The sequence below is a fragment of the Rhincodon typus genome, chromosome 14 (genome assembly GCF_021869965.1).
Source record: "Rhincodon typus isolate 14 chromosome 14, sRhiTyp1.1, whole genome shotgun sequence".
Classification (NCBI taxonomy): Eukaryota; Metazoa; Chordata; class Chondrichthyes; order Orectolobiformes; family Rhincodontidae; genus Rhincodon; species Rhincodon typus.
The window spans coordinates 47,147,114-47,169,617 of record NC_063345.1 but is presented as its reverse complement, the minus strand read 5'-3'; the positions used below and the strand labels follow the sequence as shown (position 1 = coordinate 47,169,617).

General features: G+C 40.5%; 1 protein-coding gene across 2 annotated transcripts; it reads right to left on the bottom strand.

Annotated features, from left to right (window-relative positions):
* Positions 1-906: 906 nt before the first annotated feature.
* Positions 907-18,116, bottom strand: LOC109919356 (phospholipase A2, group XIIA). 2 transcript variants are annotated; one of them, XM_048605202.1, is made up of 4 exons: positions 17,920-18,116; positions 11,693-12,205; positions 1,468-1,544; positions 907-925 (listed from the first exon to the last, which is right to left on the bottom strand). In XM_048605202.1, exons 2-4 carry the CDS (start codon positions 11,889-11,891, stop codon positions 923-925), a joined length of 279 nt encoding a protein of 92 aa, XP_048461159.1. In that variant the 5' UTR covers positions 11,892-12,205; positions 17,920-18,116; the 3' UTR covers positions 907-922. The 2 variants fall into 2 exon arrangements, with proteins under 2 accessions (XP_048461159.1, XP_048461160.1); XM_048605203.1 differs by having other exon boundaries at positions 17,880-17,925.
* Positions 18,117-22,504: the final 4,388 nt, after the last annotated feature.

Here is a 22,504-nt window from a genome sequence, read left to right as displayed (position 1 = left end):
TTTTTCCTTCACAGATGCTGCCAGACCTGCTGAGCTTTTCCAGCAACTTTGTTTTTGGTCCCCATATATAGCAAATACTTTGTCAAGAACAAATATTAATGAAACAGATACTATGATCAAAATGCACTGACATAGGATATGGTTGCATGGAAAGGTATATAGTTCAGGCAAATATGATTGCTGTGCCACAGAAATAGTGCAAAGAACTTTTTGATGAAAAGTGAAAATGTCTCTGAAGGATATATTTTGAGGTTTTCTTTTGTGGAGGTATGATGAAAGGTGTATTGCATATTGTATTTTTGGATTTGGATTTCAGAATAGAACAGAATGGATGTGAAACGGCTCTGGGAAGATTTTTGGTTTCAAATTGACTTCCTGACCTTTTCAACAGTGACCTTACTACATTAGTTCCAGGAAAGAATGTGATTTCAGTTCAGAACCTGAGAGAACAGTGTTAATGGAGAAAAGAGTTAGTTTGGACCCTTCTTCAGAAAGGTCTAGGCCTGAAATGTCAGCTTTCCTGCTCCTCTGATGCTGCTAGGCCTGCTGTGTTCATCCAGCTCTACACTTTGTTGTCTCATTTTCTCCAGCATCTGCAGTTCCTACTACCTCTAAAATAGTTAGTCTGTTGGGTTTCTGACTTGCAGAGTAAATACATTAAGACATTTAGTTTAGTTTTGATTTCAGAATTGAAGATTCAAAGTTTTCATTCAGATAAGCCAGAAGTCCAGAATACAGAAAAGGTTCTCCTCGCAGGTGAATCAACCCATTTCGGGGGACCAGTCATTTCAGAAGTGGTTTCTGAGCTTCCAAGCTTGACGAGTTTGATTAGAAACCATACATTGTTAAAAATGAGAAAGTTTGGGCCATCAGAACTACAAAAGAACCATGTCATCAGACTTGGAAGTCAACTGTAAAATTGTCACTGCAGATCAAGAAAAACAAATAAGAAAGTTAATTAAAGATTTAAACAGCTGATGGAGGAATGATATTTTTCTGGGAATTAAGTCTCTGTAGTACATGGTTTGGAAAGCAGGTTGAAATATTGTTTTGATTTTTGCATCAATATCTGTCTTCGACATTTAAAGCTTTGTTTTCTTTGTGTAATAAATTTTTGGTCTGCTAATGAAGAATGTTAATAGCATTATGTAAGTTGTTTCATTGACTAAACACCATGTTAACCAACTGCAAAAAAATTAAATATATGATCTATCAAGCCAGCATCCTTGCTGGAATCTGACTTGTCCACAATCCCTTCAGCTGGGATCTTAACAAAGCATGTAATTTTACTCAGTCTACTGACTTTGCAGATATGCAACAATCCCAGCATGAAATACCAATAAAACATTCTGTTCAGTAAATTTATATTGATTACTCGAGAAATCATTGAAGAATTTCATTCATTATTGAGATTTAATAAAATTAAGAAAGATGCAAGGTGCAAATCTTTGACAAAGTATTCCTTACATGAACTCCAAACATAGGAGAGCCACATCCATTGGGCGGAGGAGGCTTATAATTGGAGCGAGGAGTTGGCTTAGATCCTGCAAGGAAAAATAAAAGTTTAGTATGCTGAATTCCCTTCCAGATGGCTAACATCATCAGTCTCCATTGCAAAATATTTCTGGCTATCCTTGTCAATATAATTATAACTGCTCGATCATACAAGTGGTACCAGAGAATTGCAAATATTACAGCCTGTTCAAGAAATGTCAAAGTCATTGTTAATGACAAAATTAATTTTACCTTGAGAAGCACCGGTTAATAAGGAATATTCAATCCCAATTCATGGAAACCAAACCAGGCCTCACTAAAGTGGAGTTCTTTGATGAAGTAACATAATTAGCTGCTGAGACTAGCACAGTAGATGTTGTTGGTATGAACTTCTAAAAAGCATCCAAGAAAGTACCACATAATATTTATTCTGAAAACAGAGGTTCAAGGTATCAATCAGACAATGGTGACTTGGGTATATAACTGTAGCACAAAGTGGTGAAGACAACATTTTATCTGCCTGAACAGAGTTTGTCATGTGGTTCCTCAGCGGTCAGTATTAGGAACAAAGCTTTGCTCATTATATATGTAAATGACTTGGACATGGGTCTAGGCAACACAACTTTTGAACTTTGTGGATGATTTAAAAAAAAAACTTAGCAACTTAGCAAATAATGTTCAAAATAACAGACTTCAGATGGGCATAGACTTCTGAAACAGCAGATGCAATTTCATGCAGATTAAGTATGAAATGGTGCACTTTGTTAAAATGGACAGGCAGCATGAATCATTTTAAGTTCAGAGCACAGTAACCTGGAGGAGCATTTTAAAAAATCTTCGAAGGTGGCAGGACAAGTTGAGAAGACAGGTAAGTGTATGGGCTTTCAGGGTGTGTAAATAGCAGCATTAAATACAAAATAAGGTAGTCCTGCTAAATGACTCACATCATGCTTTGGCCTCAGCTGGAATGCTGTGTACAATTCTAGGCACCATACTTGATCATTTTAAGGGTTACCCTTAAAACACAGTTGTCTAATGTAAGCAGTTAGCAATTTGTAGCAATTTTAAGTTTATTGAGTTTGTTAAGAGGCTGCAGTTTCTGAAGAGTCACTGGACTCGAAACAATAACTCTGCTTTCTGTCCACAGATGCTGCCAGACCCAAGTTTCTCCAGCAATTGCTCTTTTCTTTCAGATTTCCAGTATCCACAGTTCTTTGTTTCATTTAAGATGGGTTCATGGTCTAGGAGAGCAATAATAAACAGTCCATTTCTAATTATTCTCGAGAAGGTGTTGTTGAGCTGCCTTCCTGAACTGCTACAGCTCGTTTTGTTCAGACAGACCTACAATGCCATAGGGAGGGAATTCCAGGATTTTGACCCAGTAACACTGAAGGAACAGCATTATACTTTCAAGTCAGATGGTGAGTGGCTTGGAGGTGAACTTGCAGGCAGTGGTGTTACCATATTTTTAAAATATTTTCTTTAGATCTTACCTGTAACATAGACAAAGGAGGACCAGGGTGTGTGCTGCAGTTGGATTGTCAGAAGATTTTTGATATGGTCTCACACAAGAGGTTAATAAATAAAAGTGGAGCACAAAGGATCTGATGAAATGCACCAGTATGGATTGAGAATTCGTTGATAGAAAGCAGAGGGTAAAAATAAGGAAAATCATTCTCGGGATGGCAGGCTATTACTAGTGAAATATCAGAAGAATCAATGCTAGGTCCACAGCTGTTCACGATATACATGAATCAATGATTTGGATGTGGGAATCAATTGTATTATTTTTGATGACACTGAAATGTGATGAGGATACAAGGAGGAGTTGGACAGGCTATGTAAATGGACTAGAACATGGCAGATGCAATGTAATAAGTTGACGTTATTAACTTGATAGAGAAAAAAAAAAAACACAAAGGCTGAATATTTCTTAATTTGTAAAAGGTTTGGGTGCCCAAAAGTGATCTCATTCAGATATTTTTCATCAACTTGTTCAGATGTGTTATGATCCACACCTCTGGACCAGATGGGGCTTGAACCTGGGCTTCCTGGTTCAGATATAGGGACACAACACTGCACAACAACCACCTGAGGTATCCTCATTCATTTTTTACTCCCCCGCCCCCAAAAGATGTTTTCGTTCATAAGTCACTTAAAGATAACATGCAGGTGCAGCAAGCAATTAGGAAAGTAAATGATACATTGGTCTACATTGCAATCGGATTTCAGTGCAGGAATACGGGTGCCTTGCTGCAGTTGCATAGAGTTGTGTTGAGTCACCTGATATACTCTGTACAGTTTTGATTCCTTCATCTACAGGGAGGAAATAGTTCCAAAGAGGGAGTGCAAAAGAGGTGCGCCAGTTCAAATCCCTGGAATTGTGGAATTTGCTTTAGGAGGATAGATGGACACTGGGCCTATATTCCCTAAAGTCTCAGCAAGGTGACCTTGTTTAAACTTAAAACAATTTTACTGAGCCTAACAGATTGGATGTAGATGTTTTTCGTGTCTGGTAAGTGTAGAACGAGGGGACATAATCTCAGGATAAGGACAAAGCCATACAAGACTGAGATGAAGAGGCATTTCTTCACTCAGAGGGTGGTGAATTTTTGGAATTCTTTACCTAGATTGCTATGGAAACTTAATCATTCAGCAGGTTCAAGACAGAAGTCGATTTATATCATTAGTCTCCAGGAATCTAAAGATAAGGAGATTGCGTGGGAAAGTGGCATTGTGATACATAAAAACTGAAAGAACTGCGGATGCTGTAAATCAGGAATAACAAAGCTGCTGGAAATGCTCAACGGATCCGGCAGCATCTGTGAAGGAAAAAAAGAGTTAACGTTTCGGGTCCAGTGACCCTTCCTCAGAACTGCGTCATTGTGGTATATGATTGGCTATGATCTAATTGAATGACTGGAGGATGCTCAGCAGGCTCAATGGCCTCTTCCTTCCTATACAAACCAAACAAGAGCATATTTCATATTAGATTTATGAATGTGCCAGATTTACTTAAGAGCATAAAGGTGCATGAACATTTAACAAAGTGATCATAAACTAATTCACGTTTCTGGATGTGACCACCTGCAAGTTAAGACAATGTAGAGAGAGGAAATTGGTGAACACCAGTTAGATAAAGAGGCCCAGGCAGTTGGTGACACAGTTCACTGCTTTCCAATTCTGAATACTGTGGAGAATGCCAGTTAATAACCAAACCAGCTGCACTAGTAGAAAGAAAGAGGAGGTACTCCAGACAGATGTTAAGGAACTAGGAAAAACAAGAGCAAGCAAGATCTCAAAATGTAATTACTGAATTACGTAAATATCATGTATTAGTGAATTTAACTGGGAGATAAAGCAGATGAATGTGTGGCTGAAGAGATGGTACAGAAAGAAAATCTTCTCTTAGTTCCTGGGCCATTGGGAACACGTGTGGCAGTGGCAGGACCAATGCAGATCAGAACATATTTGGAAACAAAGTTGTTGTATGACAGTTTGCTGATTCTGTGGAAGAGGATTTACATGAACTTGTCACGGGGATGGATGCCAAAACATAGCAGTGGAAAGGAGAAGCAAGGTACAGAAAAATAGTGGAACAGCACAATAATAAGAAATTGCAAAGTATTAGGTGAGCCCAGACCAAGAAGGGCTGCAATAAGATGCAAGTTATGTTTACAGTGCATTTATGTAGACAATTGAAACCTGTTAAATAAGATTGGTGAGATACAAGCACAGATCACTGCATGGTAATATGCTACGGCAGCAATACATGACCTGATTTTGAAAAGGGCAGCTTTGACATGAAATATTCCTAAATCAAAATGGGCCTAGAAAAGACAGATAGATAAAAGAGAAGTGGGAGAGGGAAAGGGATAATTAAGCAATGGTGAATTTGTTGATTTACTAGCCATAATTGTCCAATCTGCTCTTTATTTTTCAAGATGGCAGCAGTGTAGGACACTTCAGCCAGAGCTCCTCTGCTCCGTTGTTAGTTTTTTCTTTTATCTCCCTCTCTCTTCTCAGTGATATCCTGAACTCCTGGCCTCAGCGCAGATTTGGACTCATCGCCTAGCGCTGACCCAGCAAGGCATCATACTGGCCCTGTGTGGCGTCCTCTTGGCCCGCAGTCTCTTGTGGCTCAACATGGCAGTCTCTCAGCAGCCTCATGGTGGTCTTCTGGCCCAAGGTGGACTTCCAGCTTTGAAGAGATGCAAGGCCTGGCATGGACTGGCTTGAAAGGACTGTTATTGTGGAATTTTATTTGTCTATTTTTCTAATTTACTCCAATGATCTGTAATGCTGGCTTTTTATTTCTTTATTTTTCTACTTTTTTTTCCCTAAGAACTTGTATTGAAGAATCCGAACCTAGGAAACTTGTACCTAAGATGGCACCTTAAGTGGCAACTTGTAAATTTTCACTGCACTCATTTGAGTATATGACAATAAAGCTAATTCAATTCAATTCTTAGATGGAGAAATTTGTCCAGAGAACCAGAGAACTGCAATATTATCCACTTCTTCCAAAGAAAAAGTGTAAGCCCAGCAACTGCAGGCCAGCTGATTTAAACTTGGTGGTGGGAAAGCTTTTAGAAATGATAATCTGGGACAAAATTTACAAGTTGCCAGGACAAGTGTGCATTAATTCAGAAAAGCTAGAACAAATGTTTAGTTAACTTGCTGAGAACGTTGAGGTGGTAACAAGGAGAATTGATGAGCAGAATGCAATTGATGCAGTGTACATAGATTAGCAAATAAAAAGTCACAAAAAAGCAAAGCTGAATCCCTCAAAATAAAAAAAAAGTACAGCCACAGCCTGGATTTAAAGCTGGGTGAGTGACAGGAAATAGAAAGTAGTGGTGAATAATTGTTTGTCATTTGGACGAGAGTATACAGTGGATTTCTCCAGGGGTCAGTCAGTCCTAGTAAAATTGCCTTTTTTAGTAATACTCTGAAGGGCATGACATGATGTATATGGCACCATTTCAAAGTTAACAGATGGCAAAAAACTTGGATACATTGTTAACTATGATGGGGACAATACACTCAAGAAACAAACATGCTGGTGGAAACAAAAACAGAAATTGCTGGAAAAGCTCAGCAGGTCTGGCAACATCAATGGAGAGAAATCAGAGTTAACGCTTCTGGTCTGGTGACCCTTCCTCAGAACTGATGGTAACAGGGAAAATGTTGGTTTATGTGCAGAAGATAGGATAAGGGGAGGGATTAGGAATAAATGATAGGTGGGGATAAAGCCCAAAAAAGACAAGAACAGTTGGGCAAAGGAGTAGCTAACATTCCAGCTAGGAGGGTGAATAGCTATTAATGGGGACTGTTAGTGGCTAACAATAGGTTATGTGTAATGGCAGACTATGTGATAACAAGGCCTGCCCTCAACTGACCAACCCCCCTCCCAACTCCCTACCTACACTCACCTTTACTGGCTCCATCCCCGCCTCCATTGACCTGTCCGTCTTCTCTCCACCTATCTGCTCCTTTATCCATCTTCTATCATCGCCTCCCCCTCGCTCTATTTATTTCAGAGTCCCCTTCCCCATTTCTGAAGAAGGGTCCAGACCCAAAACGTCAGCTTTCCTGCTCCTCTGATGCTGCCTGGCCAGCTGTGTTCATCCAGCTCTACACCTTGTTATCTCTGGTGTGTGGGGTTGAGGTAAGGACGTGGGAGAGTTCAACCTCGAAAGTTATTGAACTCGAGGTAGAGTTCAGAAGGCTGCAGGGTCCCCAAGCAGAAAATAAGGTATCGTTCTTCCAGCTTGCACTGAGCTTCACTGGAGCACTGCAGCAAGCCTGAGACAGAGACATTGGCCAGGGAACAGGGTGGTGTGTTGAAGTGGCAGGCAACTGGGAGATCAGAGTCTTCTTTGCGGGCAGAATGTGGGTATTCTGCACAACGGTCACCCAGTCTATGCTTCGTTTCCTCAATGTTCAGGAGACCACATTGTGGGCAGCAAATGCAGTAGACTAGATTGAATGAAGTGCAGGTAAAGTGCTGCATCACCTGGAAGGTATATTTGGTCCCTAGGATACTGAAGAGAGAGGAGGTAAACGGGGAGGTGTTACAACTTCTGTGATTACAGGGGAAGGTGCCGTGGGACTCTGGGGGGCTGTTGGGAGTGCACTCGGGTGTCCTGGAGAAAATGGTTCCTGCAGAAGGCTGACAACAGAGGGGAGAGAAATGTGTGTCTGGTGGTGGCATCTTGCTGGAGCTGGTGGAAACGGCAGTAACAATCCCCTGGATGTGGATGCTCGTTGGGTGGTAGGTAAGGGCAAAGGGGACCCTATCGTTATTGCGGGAAGAGAGGGGGTGAGAGGGCCAAAAAAGCTGGTAGAATGGGTGGACAAGTCAGAGATTAATTTTAATGCAGGGAACTGTGAAGTGATATAAATCTGATAGGAAGAACTAGAAGCAATATAAAGTAAAAGGTGGCATAGTGACTCAGTGGTCAGCCCTGTTGCCTCACAGCGCCAGGGACCCGTGTTCGATTCCAGCCTCGGGCGGCTGCCTGTGTGGAGTTTGCACATTCTCCCCGTGTCTGCGTGGGTTTCCTCCAGGTGCTCCGGTTTCCTCCCACAGTCCAAAGATGTGCAGGCTAGGTGGATTGGCCATGCCAGATTGCCTGTAGTGTTCAGGGATGTGTAGATTAGGGGGATGGGTCTGAGTGGGATGCTCTGAGGGTCGGTGTGGACTTGTTGGGCCGAAGGGCTTGTTTCCACACTGTCGGGCTTCTATGATAAAATACTAAAGGTATGAAACAGAGAAAGAATTTCTTGAAAAGGTGACTAAAGTAGTTAACAGGCAATTTTCTATCAATGTTATTTAAATGGATATCTAGAAGTCATTAGATAAAGTCCCTCAGAAGAGACCACCAACTTAAGTCGGAACTTGTAGAACTGAAGGCAAATTGTTGACTTGGTTAGAAATCTGGCTGAGTGGCAGGAAACAGTCAGTGCTTCAAATGGCAGGATGTGGCTAGCCTTCTCTCACAGGGATCTCTAATGGGATTAAATCATTCACCATATTTATTCACAATTTCGATGATGGAATAGGCCACATATCAAAATGTCATTGATTCAAAGATAGGTGCTACTGTAAGTATTGCAAATAAAATGTTCTATGTTTAAAATTACAAGGAGAGAGTTTGATAAAGTAGGTAGAGAGATCTTGCTTCAACTATACAAAGCCTGGGTGAAATCACATCTGGTGTACTGAATGCACTACATTCATTCAAGTTAAACACAAAAAAAGTACAAACATAAGAGAGGGCCAATATTGCTTCCTGGAATCAGAAATTAAAACAGTTTGTTTTATTTTAAAAAGAGTACCATACTATACACATTCACAACTTCTTTCCTGATGAGCAAATAAATTCCAGAATAGCAAAACAACGTAACAGAATTAGCATGAAGAAGCTTCACATCACTCATTAAACATTACTATGAACAACAAGTATACTTGTAACTGTCACTCATACAGATAAAATTCCACATCTTTAGCACAAAACATGCACACTCATCAACCACAGGCAGTACCTCCTAAATACACCGTATAGCAACCTCTACCTATGTAATGGTTCTTTCGTAAAGACAACTTGCTGTGTAGGTGAGCTGCTTTCAAATCACTGTCTCATGGGCTCAGATTCATTATTTTTATATAACTTAGCAGGTAGGAAACCCTGACTAGCATGGCATTTTTTCATTGCCTGGCAACAAGAACTGCAGGCATTGCAGTAAGGCAGTTAGCTCACAGAAGAGTACAAAATTGAGAAAACAGGATTTTTTTTTTGTTTACAAGCTGACAGTTAGAAAGTGCATTTCCCACAAAATGTATTTACTCCAGACAAATAAAAAGTTCACCCCCATACACAAATCAAATCTTGTTTATAGACATTTGCTAAAATAGTATACTGAACTCTCATTTATTCATTATCTAAACTGTACATCAGCACCAATGCTTTACAAAATGGTGCAAACCATCCTTTGTGATTGCGATATAGGTCATGAATCATATGAAGCTGTATGTTTTACCTTGGTTAATTATTCTACTCTTAACCAGGTCACATTCTGTGTTACCGTGACCAACTTGGCTAAAGACAGACGATTTCGAAACAGCTTATAGGGTAGGAGTTGGATATGTTAACAGAAGTGTAACCGATCATTGGATTAAAAATATCTGACTTGGCTCTGTCCATTGTATCCTGGGCAATCTGAATCTGTTATAACTAATCACTGAAAGATAGTTGAAGTTAACACTATCTAATCACTTGATTAGGATTGAGTATAATTAACAAGGTGGATAAAAAAAATACAAAGGTCTGCTGATGCTGGAAATGTGAAACAAAAACAGCAAGAGCGGGAGGAACTCAGCAGGCCTGCCAGCAACTGTGGAAAGGTAGAGTTACTAGACTCAAAACTTAAACTCTGTTGCTCTCTCCACAAATGCTGCCAGACCAGCTGTACTTTTTCAGTATTGTCTTTTGTTTTATTTCAGCATCCACAGCACTTTGCAATATTTTAAGATGCTTCACTGAAGTACTTCCCTTCAACATATCAGATGTAGCATCTGATCTTGTCCAAATGCACAACCAATTCAACTAATTGATCAAGTTTTGCAATTTCTCTGTCTCTTTAGATGGAACATTATCTTTCTGTGATGACCTAGTAACTCGGATGGGATAAACATCTCAAAATTGGAATAAATTTGTCATCAATCCTGACCTACTTTGGTTACTAGTTAAAACATCAGATTTAGAAGTCACACAAGCCTGACTCCCAATTTTGAATTCTCTATTTTTAGTAACACACTCCTCAAATTGACAGTAGTATTCAAAAAGGATCTTATCTGCAAGGCCTCTTCAGTACAATTCCAACCATGCACCAAAGCCAGTTGACCTTTATCTCATATCTCATATCTCAGAATAAAGTACATATTCCCTCCAACTAAGTTTCTTCATGCTGCATCTGTTGCAAGTTCATCTTCCTGATTATTGGCAATGAAAATGTCATTTTCAGGAGGACTTCTCATAACTGTACTGTAGGCTATTTCTCTACCTAATCTATTGAAGCCTTTATAGGCTCTACTTCCACATTTACGTTTACAGGGAATACCACTAAGAGTTTTCCCTTTTACATTGTTGGCAATTCTTTCTTGAGATCATTTTCTGGACTCACTATCAGTGTTTTTAATCTTATTTTATTGCTTTCTACTTTCATCCCAGAGGAAGGGTCACCAGACCTGCAGCATTAACTCTGACTTCTCTTCAAAGATGCTGCCAGACCTGCTGAGCTTTTCCAGCAACTCCTGTTTTTGCTGCCACAGATTATACTTCTCAGCCATCACCCTGAACATTCAAACAATATTTAAACTTGCTCATGGGCTAGCCATGGAGTGTCTTTAAGACAGAAATAGATAGGTTCTCGATTAGGAAGGTGATCAAGATTATGGATAGACAGAAGGATGGGACTGAGAAACTATCAGCTGTGATCAAATGGCTGGGTAGACTTGGTGGGCTGAGTGGTCTAATTTTGCTCCTGTATCTTATGGTGTTATGATCTTATCCCACAATTGTCATACTCTTTTCAGGAAGGTATGTTACCCAAGTAGCTGCCTGGATAATTGTCCTTTGGATGTACCAGCTGTCATGGGTCCGGATCGACTATCGAACTCTTACACTGAGCCTCAGGACCAGCCCCATCACAAAATACACAGTCCTGGACTTTGTAATTATTTCAAATTAATTGCAAGAATGAACTTTGACAGATTGAATGTCTCATTTGACAACCACTCATTCTTATCAGAACAATCTAATTTGCAATGACGCTCTGTAATAAAACTTCTGAATTGAAGTTTGTTTCAGATGATCTAATGCAATGCCTCAATAAAGTGAGTAACTTGGTGACAAATGGCATTTTTCTTTCTTTATCACAAAACGTCACTAACCCTTGTATAACTCAGATGAGAAACATTTGATGGCACATCAGAATGACTGACTTGGTAAACTGCAGATTAATGGATTTCCCGAAAATAATTGCCTCATTTCATAGAAAGCTTATTCAACAGAATAGAAATCTGTGCAGCGATGCCATCAGAACTTGTAAAATAGAGAGTTAAACCATTTTGTATGGAATTACAACATCCTATTCACCTCAAAGTTCTGTAATTACTATGCATTTTACTCACCATCACTGCATTTGTACTTGCAGATCCCATCCTCTCCACCTAATAAATCCAGTGCTGCATTTAAATACATGTCAATTTTATGAATTCCGTTACGAATTGTTTTCAGCTTCCCCATCCAGTCTTTGTAGTGTGTAACTTCCGAGTAGTACCCATGACTCTTGAAAATAATTCCCACAAGCACATAGACAAGCAAATGCATGCTCAATGGAAACTCTGCACTGAAACTCTTTTCACTTCAAGTTTTTGATACAACATAAAATACTATTGTAAAGGTTCACTGGCATTGCATATCCAAATTTGAAAAATGTTCAGCAAGTGATTTCAGCACCAAGGTAATCTAGTGCGGTCAGACGGCACTGGTTACTAAACTTTTGAATGCTGTTGTAGACAGATATTCTTCTGGCAACTGCTTCAGGACTGTCATGCTGTACAAACATCAGTGTTGGTCACATGGACGAGAACAGCAAGCCAAATTGGATGAAAAATGTCACATCTGTTCGCACTGTTGTGAATCTAGAATGGGGTCGGGGGAGAAAAAGAAACAAAGAGGGCCTATGAAATCAAATTTATCCGAAATATGTTCTCTAAATTCAAAATTCAAACTTCATAACCATAAATTCTGTTATTTCATAACAGAAGCGAATGATAGTCCTTGAAGTCGAACAGATGAAATATTTGCTGTGTTGGATAATTTTGCATTCAAAAAGTATAATGTTGTAAAAACACAATACAAGGTATTGAAATTCCCTGCGCAATTACTAAAAAATAAGCAATCTACACTGGAGTTTAATTCTTCATTACAATAGCGGTGATTAAACTGACATTACTGATAAAAGATCAAAACATTACTTCAAGATAGAAACCATGCAAACATTCATAAGGGCAAGGAACAAGGGTAGGCCACTTGGCCCTTCAAACCTGCTCCACCATTAAATAAAATAACAGCTGATCTGATTTTAACCTCAACTCCACATTCCTGTATGTCCCTCATAATCTTTCATCCCCATGCATCATCAAATCACACAAAGAACAACTTGCACTGCATCTGTCTGAGGTACCACAATTACTGATAATGTACAACAAATTGGAGCATATAGATGGAGGAAAAGGAGTACACCATTCAGCCCTGAAGGCTGTTCTATCATCTTATGGGATCATGGTAATTCCAAGCAACTGCCTTGGCTCCACATCCTTTAATATCCCAAACTGGCAAAAAGTAATTTATACATGATTAATTCAATTAACACTTACTGCTTCTTGCGGGAGAGAATTCTACGACGTGCGAGAAGAAGTAGTGTTTCCCAACTTCTCTCCTGAAGAGCTTGTCTCTGATTTTAAAGATCATGCTTCCCTTTTATGCATTTGTGGGTTGCTACCTATTAAAGTTTCACTTTTAGTCCATCAATTGTTTTCTAAATCCTAAAAACTTCAATTAATTTTTTCTATATTCCAGTGGATACAAACCTAGTCTGTATCATCTCTCCTCATAAGCCAAGACTTGGAGCCCTAGTAATATCTGCAGAATCACAGATTATGACCGTGCAGAATAAAGCCATTGAGCCTATCATGTCGGCACCAGCTCTCTGAATAAGAATAGATAATCTGCACAACACACCTTCCAAAGCCAATACATCCTGAAGTGTGGTTTCTAGAACTGTATCCCAGGTGTAGTCCAACCAGAATTTAATACAACTTCATAAAACGTCCTTCCTCTTTTTTATTCAGAGGACTAGAATTCAAGGACTGACATTTCATTACCCTTTTAAATTATTTTTTGATCCTGTTCCCTACATTTAACAGTCTATGTACAGAGACAGCTATACTTCTTTGGATCTCTGCTCATTACTTTCTCACATTTACCAAACACTCAAATCTATCCTATTTTTGCTGCAGATATAAATTTTACAACAGTCATTGCTAATTTTACAATAAGCATACTGTAATAATATGTCTAGGAACGTTAACCATCATGGTTTTGAATTAAACAGTACTTTCAAAAACATAGTCTAGAAATGTCAACAAAAGCAGATACAGAAGCTTCAAAACAGGAGTAAGTCAATTTTCCCAAGTTCATTTTACAGTGTGGAATGTTCATTTTAACACTGAAGAATACCACAACTCAAATTGTGGTTCTACCCTTGCCCAGCCTGCTTCACACTGAATGATAGATGCTCACCCTAATGTTATTAGATTTTTGCTCAAGATAGAAGGACATGAAACACCTAATAAGGCAATAAAACAAAAAAGTTAAATAAACATTTGTTTCCACAACCAAAACCAATCTGCTTACTCTAGTCTGATTCTCATTTTCCCCCTCCTCCCTTAGTCAGGCCTTTCAGTCATGTTACCCCCCAACAATGTAGGCCTTGCTGCCTAAATTTATTTGTCTTTCAATACCTTAGCTCATTTTCATGTTAGTCTTTTAGGTTTATTTTTGTCAACTTGCACCTCCTCGTCCTCCTCTTGAAATACCTAGACATTTCGCTATGTCAGGGATAGAACAACAGTCTTCTGGATGTCTCTTGCCCTCTCTCATTTTTTCCCCCCAAAAGTATCAGAGCAGTCCCACATATGAATCAGAAGGCTATGGGTTCAAGCCTTCATCACAATCTAAACTGACACTTCTGTTTCACACTAAGAGGGTCCTGCACTTTTAGAGGTACTGTTTTCGGAATGAGATTTTATAACTGAGATTCGTTATCACAAGTGGATATAAAAGATTCTACTGGCCTAAAGAATGTCCTAGCTAACAATTAGCCCTCAACTAGCATTATCAATAAAAATACACAACACCAACATTACAATAAACACTTGCACCAGAAACACAAACATGATCAAATATATATCTGGCCTGTTAAACGTTCACATTTTAAGACATTGTCAAGCTCAAATCAACTTCTGTCATCTCCTACATTGAATATCCTTCAAAAGCACTTGTCTAACTTTGAAGCTATCTTTGAGGCATTTCTTAAATCCTGAAAGGGGCCATGTAAACTCAAGTTTCTTAACCTAAATCGCCATCAAAAGGAACATCATCACGTATGATGGATAAGGATCAATTTGAAGGCTGGGATGTGCCCTTGGGTATGTGTTGGAACAATTGCAAATACTTAAAACTGGAGATTGAAGGAGGGCTGAAGAGAATATTTTAAGGTTCTGAGGCCTTCAAAATAGCAACAAACGGAGCTCCTCTGCTCATTGACATTGGCTGCAGCCCACGATAGCTCAAGGCCTTAGTATAAATGATGTACAAAGAAAAGGAAACTGGAAAATTAGACCGAAAATAGCCGGTCTCCTATAGTAAAGCCACAATGCACTACTACTGCACTTCCACCCACACCCCATGAGCACTGAACACTTGCTGAAGTGGCTAGCAATACCCATCCCTATGGATATCATTATCATCAAATATACTGCTCCCTGTTCTGAATGGGAGAGATAGTTCTCACATTTGATCCCTTGTTTTCTCTGTGGACGGTCACTGGATTGCCTCTTTTCAAGAGATACTAGTTAATTTCTACACTTGACCAAAATCATCATGGGATGTTTTTAACAGGCAGTGGTTTAAAGAGCCAATGCATTTGTAAGAAACTTACATATTTGAAGACAAAGGTTACAAGGAGAGAACAGGGTGGTTGGTTCACCTCTCGTTGTTGCAGCAAAGACATAACAGACCGAGCAATTTTTGCATCAGCTTTTTGTCAGAGCTTCATAATTTTAGGTTTCAGCAAATTATTCAGTTATGGGAACCATTGCAATCATACTTCCAACTGTGTTTATTCCAATGACAGCCCTTAGCATAAACATAGCCTAAATTAATGCAGCACAATCACGTGCAAACTTTATAACTAGATCCATGAAAAACAATGTTCTAAAATTATGTTGCTGCGTTGAAAAACGATCACTTATTTATAACCTTTTTCTTGACTTTCAATCATCTCATTCCTTCCACTTCTCTCGATTGGGTCTAATCTCATCTTCGTCATTTCCTTACTAATAGTGTCATACGGCATGGAAACAGATCCTTTGGTCCGAATCACGTGCGCCAACCAGACATCCCAATCTGACCTAGTCCCATTTGCCAGCATTTGGCCCATATCCTTCTAACTTTCCTGTTCATATAACCATCCAGATGCCTTATAAATGTTGTAATAGTACCCTCCTCCACCACTTCCTCTGGCAGCTCATTCCAGACATGCACTACTCTCAGCATGAAAAAGTTGCCCCTCATGTCCTTTTTAAATATTTCCCTGTCACATTAAACCTATTCCCTCTAGTTTTGGACTCAAACACTCAAGGAAAAAGACCTTCGGATATCATCCTCTCCATGGCCCTCATGATTTTATAAACCTATATAAGGTCATCCCTCAGCATCCGACACTTTAGGGAAAAGCCACCAGCCCATCCTGGTTCTCCCTATAACTCAAACTCTCCTGTCCTGGCAATATCTTTGTAAGTATTTTCTGCACACCCTCAAGTTCAAAAACATCCATCTTCCAAGATAGGAGCACAGTAAGATGCATCAGAGGGACCTCCTCCACTTCATCCATTTGCTTTTGTTTTTTCTCCTCTTTTGTGTTTTCTTTCCCCTTCTTTTCTCTCCTCCTGGCCATGGACTCCCGGCCTTGGACTCAGCACAGAGCCAGCAGGGCGCTCTCCCAGCCTGGCAGCGTGGTCTGCCAGACTCTCGGCCTGGCGTGGACTTCTGATCTCAAGGTCGTTCCTCAAACTGTGGCTAAACACTTGAGAGACTATAATGTTTCAACTTTCAGCTTTATTTCTTTATTTTCTACTTAAAACTAAGAAGGTCTGCAATGTGTAACTTTAACTTTATTTCATACATTTTACACTATTCTATAATTACTGCAATATTTTACTTTTAACTTTGTTCTCTCTTTCTACTTTATTCTTAAGATTTTGTACGTCGGTACTTGTACCTAAGATGGTGCGTTATGTGGCAACATTATACACTTTTCACTGTACTCCTGTACTTGAGTACATGAGACAATAAAATCAAAATCAAATCATCCTTTCTAATAGCAGGGCGATCACAACTGTATGCAGTGTCCTCAACAAAGTCCTGTACAACTGCAACATGATGTCCCAATGTCTATACTCAACATTGTGACCAATGAAAGCAAGTGTGCCAAAAGCTTTCTTCACCACTCTGTTTACCTGCAACTCGAACTTGAAGGAATTATGCACCTGCACCTCTGGGTCGCTCTGTTCAGCAACACTCCCTAGAGTCGTACCATTAACTGTCCAAGTCCTATCCTGGTTTGCCTTACCAAAATGCAACACCTCACATTTATCTAAATTAAACTCATTGGCCACTCCTCAGCTCACTGGCCCAGCTGATCAAGATTACAAGTGTCTTATCAATTCAGAGAAAGCCCCTACTTGCTTGATCAGGTGCAGCCCAACACTCCTGCATCAGCTAGCAAAACCCCAAACAGATTATTTGATCATTCACTCATTAATTTACTACTTGTACAACATTTCTGTGTGCAAATGATCTGGTGTAGTAACGTAAATAATAAGTTATTGATTTTGAAAAGTAATCTATTGCTTACCAAAGTACTATGGGGCACCTCAATGATACAAAAGGCATCTTTTCTAAAAAAAAATTCTTCCATAGGATGCGTGTTACTGGCAAGCTCAGTGTTTGTTATCCATCCCTAATTGAGTGGAGTGACTGGCTAGACCACTTCAGAGAACAGTCAGCCACATTGCCGTGGATCTAGAATCTGTAGGTTGGACTGGGTGAAGATGGTGGATTTCCTTCCCTGATGGCAGTAGAGAACGAGACGAGTTTTTAATCTCAGATTCTCCAGCATCTGCAGTTCCTACTATCTTTTTACAACAATCGATAATGGTTTCATAATCGCCATTCCTAAGACTAACTCTCGATTCCATCAGCTGTGATTCAAACTCGTGTTCCCAGAGCATTAGCCTGAGCCTCTCGATTGCTCGCCCGGTATTGTGAAAACCACAGCAATATCTCCCTGAGTTTACGTCCTATGTAAACATATATTACTATTTTCTTGCTCATTTTCATTTCCTGGTTAAAAGTTCAGACATAAACTGCTGCAGAGGCGCCTGACTCAGCATTATTATCCAACCACCACCCCCCAAGCATTTAGAAAAAACTAACATTTCTATCCAAAACGAAAGCACTTTTCCTCACCCTGTAACCTGCAGATGAGGAGATTATCTCCATTACTCACCCAATGCTATTTACTGTTCAGTGTTCGCACTCAGCCGAGATTGTTTTGTCGCTGTGGGCCCTTCACTTCGTCGGCGCTGCTTGATGACGACAGGAGTTGTCTTTTCTTTTTCTGATATAGAACTTTTCGAAAAAAATCGTCTCACCGCAAAAAATCTCACGACGTGAAAACCTAGACACTGCTATCTCGTTTTGGTATTCATTAATAGGCCGCCGGGCTGTTTGACAGCTCTAATTCTGTAGGCCTTTTATCAGGCGGTAGGCGTCTGTCTCCTTCTCTCTCAAGATGCCTCCTAAGGGAAAGGCAAAGGGTGGGAAAGGTGTGTTGAGTTTAAACATTGTCTAACCGTATCATCGCTCGGATTGAAGTCTAGATGTTGTAGTTGTGCAAATATAAATTCAAAAGGATGGACATGGATGTTAGTATCAATCGTGATTATTTCACTTGTTCCTAACAGCGAATGTTGCTCACGTAAATGAAGCCTGGGAGGTGAATATTGGGTAACAAAAGGAGAAATTGGTTCAACAATGTTTACAATTGATGTTGGACTAAAGCTTAGGCCCAAAGGGACGTTTATGTATTTCAGATACAAAGCCTGACTTTAATGATTTGGTCTAATTTTCCCACTCATTGGTAACACTGTGTTTGCAGAGATTGCTGATTTACAGCAGCCAGTATACTAACTAAGAGGAAATTGTATTCTGCTTTCTAAATAACATATACTGTTATGTAGACATGCACACACTGGAAATAGTTAGTTAAAGGGTTAATCTTATTTTAGGCTGCAGTTTTGAGGAAGTGTCACTGGACCTGAAACATTAACTCTGATTTTTCTTCACAGATGCTGCCAGGCCTGCTGAGTGTTTCCAGCAACTTCTGTTTTTGTTCCTGATTTACAGCATCTGCACTTCTTTTGGCTTTTAATCTTATTTTAGGGACTAAATTGTGCAGCTATTAATGCAACACATTTGTACTTTTCATTGTAAAATGAGCATGTGGCAGATTATTTCACAGGGATGCAACGTTTGGAGCAGCTCGTGGTGGAGTCCACAAGGGAACAGGCAATACTGGATTTAGTGTTGTGCACTGAGGCAGACTTGATAAGGGACCTTAAGGTAAAGGAACCCTTAGGAGGCAGTAATCATAAGATGATAGAATTTACTCTGCAATTTGAGAGAGAGAAGATAGAATCAGAGGTAACGGTATTACAGCTTATTAAAGGCGACGAAAGAGGTATGAGGGAGGAGCTGGGCAGAATTGACTGGAAGAGGAGCTTAGCAGAAAAGACAGTGGAACAGCAATGGCAGGATTTTCTGGGAGTAATTCAGGAGGCACAGCAAAAATTCATCCCGAGGAAAAAGAAGCATGGTACAGGGAGGATGAGGCAACCATGGCTGACTAAGGAAGTCAGGGATAGCGTAAAAGCAAAAAGAGAAAGCATATAATGTGGCGAAGGGCAGTGGGAAACTAGAGGACTTGGAAGCTTACAAAGACCAATAGAGGGCAACCAAAAAAGAAATAAGGAGAGAGAAGATTAAATATGAGGGTAAGCTAGCCAGTAATATAAATGAAGACTAAGAGTTTCTTTAGGTATATAAAGGGCAAAAGAGGACATTGGACCACTAGAAAATGACGCTGGAGAGATAGTAGTGGAGAACAAGGAAATGGCTGAGGAACTGAGTAATTACTTCACGTCAGTCTTCACGGTGGAAGACATGAGTAATATCCCAAAAATTCAAGAGAGTCAGGGGGCAGAGCTGAGTATGGTGGCCATCACCAAGGAAAAGGTGCTAGTAAAACTGATTGGCCTGAAGATGGATAAATCAGCTGGACCAGATGGACTACACCCCAGAGTTCTAAAGCTGAACAGATAGTGGAAGCGTTAGTGGTGATCTTTCAGGAATTGCTAGAGTCAGGGAGGATCCCAGAGGACTGGAAAATCGCTAACGTGACACCCCTGTTTAAAAAGGGAGTAAGGCAAAAGACAGAAAATTACAGGCTGATTAGCCTAACCTCAGTCATGGGTAAGATTTTGGAGTCCATTGTAAAGGATGAGATTTCTGAATATTTGGAAGTGAATAGTGAAATAGGGCAAAGTCAGCATGGTTTCATCACGGGGAGGTCATGCCTGACAAATCTGCTAAAATTCTTTGAGGAAGTAATGAGCAGGGTAGACCAACGAGAGCCAATGGATGTTATCTACCTGGACTTCAAGAAGGCCTTTGATAAGGTGCCACACAGGAGGCTGCTGAGTAAGATAAGGGTCCACAGTGTTAGAGGCAAGGTGCTAGCATGGATAGAAGATTGGCTGGCTGGCAGAAAGCAGAGAGTGGGGATAAAGGGGTCTTTCTCAGGATGGCAGCCGGTGACTAGTGGAGTTCCGCAAGGGTCAGTGTAGGGACCACAACTTTTCACTTTATACATTAGTGATCTAGATGAAGGAACTGTGGGCATTCTGGCTAAGTTTGCAGATGATACAAAGTTAGGTGGAGGGACAGGTAGTATTGAGGAGGTGGCGAGGCTGCAGAAGGATTTGGACAGGTTAGGAGTGTGGGCAAAGAAGTGGCAGATGGAGAAATGTGGAAAAGTGTGAGGTCATGCACTTTGGTAAGAAGAATAAAAGCATGGACTATTTTCTAAATGGGGAGTAAATTCAGAAGACTGAAGTGCAAAGAGACTTGGGAGTTCTAGTCCAGGATTCTCTCAAGGTAAACTTGCAGGTTGAGTCAGTAGTCAGGAAGGCAAATGCAATGTTGGCATTTATTTTCAGAGGACTTGAATATAAAAGCAGGGATGTACTACTGAGGCTTTATAAGGCTCTGGTCAGGCCACATTTGGATTATTGTGTGCAGTTCTGGGCCCCATATCTCAGGAAGGATGTACTGGCCCTGGAGCGGGTTCAGAGGAGGTTTATGAGAATGGTCACAGGAATGGAAAGCTTAACATATGAGGAACGTTTGCGGACTCTGGGACTATACTCATTGGAGTTTAGAAGGATGAGGTGGGATCTAATTGAAACTTTCAGAATACTGAATGGCCTGTACAAAGTGGATGTTGGGAAGATGCTTCCGTTGGTAGGAGAGTCCGGGACCCGAGGGCACAGCCTTCGAGTAAAGGGAAGACCTTTTAGAATGGAGATAAGGAGAAACTTCTTCAGCCAGGGAGTGGTGAATCTATGGAATTCACTGCCACAGAAGGCTGTGGGGGCCAGGTCAATGAGTACATTTAAGACTGAGATAAATAGGTTCTTGATTATCAAGGGGATCAAGGGTTACGGGGAGAAAGCAGGAGAATGGGGTTGAGGAACTTATCAGCCATGATTGAATGGCGGAGCAGACTCAATGGGCCGAATGGCCTAATTTCTGCTCCTATGTCTTATGGTCTTATGATATGCTGTCTAGTTACATAGATCAGAAAATTTCCAAAGTTTCTTCCTTGACCTGATTTTGCAGTAGGGTAGGTGATAAGATTTGCTCAGGTGCCCTTCAATTAGAAGCTGGGAAATACTGGGCAAAGTTTCTACCTCTGAATCAAAAACAGAGATTGCAGGTGAAACTCCAGGTCTGGCAGCATCTGTTGGGAGAAAGCAGAGTTAAAATTTTTAGTGCAGTGACTCATCACCAGAACTTCTCCAGCGTCCACAGTTTTTAGTTTTATTTCATCCACTTCTGAATGCCCACTCCCAGAAAATGCCATGCTAGATATGGGTCAAAGTTAGGGGTTTGTGACTCCTCATAGACAAGTTGCCCGGTCACATTCCCTGTTTGGTGTCACACATTAAGAGTCACCACTCAAAATATATAACATTAGACTGTCATCATCCACAGAATTGTACCTCTATATCAATGATATCTTCTCCAGTCCAGCAACATCCCCGAGTCAATCATTGGATCTTGTGTGAGATTGCAGACTTGCTCGCCAAGCCGGTGTGTTTGATTGCAGACATTCCATCACCCTGCGAGGTAACATCGTCAGTGTGCCTCCGGTAAAACATTGGTGTTCTGTCCCGCTTGTTAATTGTATGCCTTGGTTTGCTGGGGTGGTTGGCATTACTGCCAGTTTTGTTCTTCAGTGGGTTGTATATCAGGTCCAGTTCAATGTGTTTGTTAACAGAGATCCGCTTGGAATGCCAGGCCTCCAGGAATTCCCTGGCATGTCTCTGTTTGGTTTGTGCTATTATCGATGTGTTGTCCTGGTCAAATTCGTGTTCTTCTTTGTCCGTGTGTATTGAGATCAATGAGAATTGGGTGTGTCTCTTGGTGGCTAGTTGGTGTTCGTGCATCCTTATTGCCAGTTTTCTTCCAGTTTGGCCTATGTAATGTTTCTCACAGTCCTTGCATGATATTTTGTATATTACGTTAGTTTTGTTGGTTGTGGGTGTGGGGTCCTACATATTTGTCAGTAGCTGTCGCAGGGTGGTTGTTGGTTTGGGGGCTAATCTGATACCTCGGGGTCTGCGCAGTCTTGTGGTCATCTCTGATATGTCCTTTATGTACGGTAGGGTGACTGGTGTGTCTGGCTGTGTTATGTCTTCTTGTTGCGGTCTGTCGTGGAGGTAATGGTGGATTGTGCTTCTTGGGTATCC

Excerpts from the sequence above, each read along its gene's own strand:
- LOC109919356 (XM_048605202.1), bottom strand. The coding sequence starts at position 11,891 with ATGCATTTGCTTGTCTATGTGCTTGTGGGAATTATTTTCAAGAGTCAT. Across the intron at positions 1,545-11,692 it reads CAAGTACAAATGCAGTGATG|GATCTAAGCCAACTCCTCGC; the intron begins GTGAGTAAAATG and ends TTTTCCTTGCAG.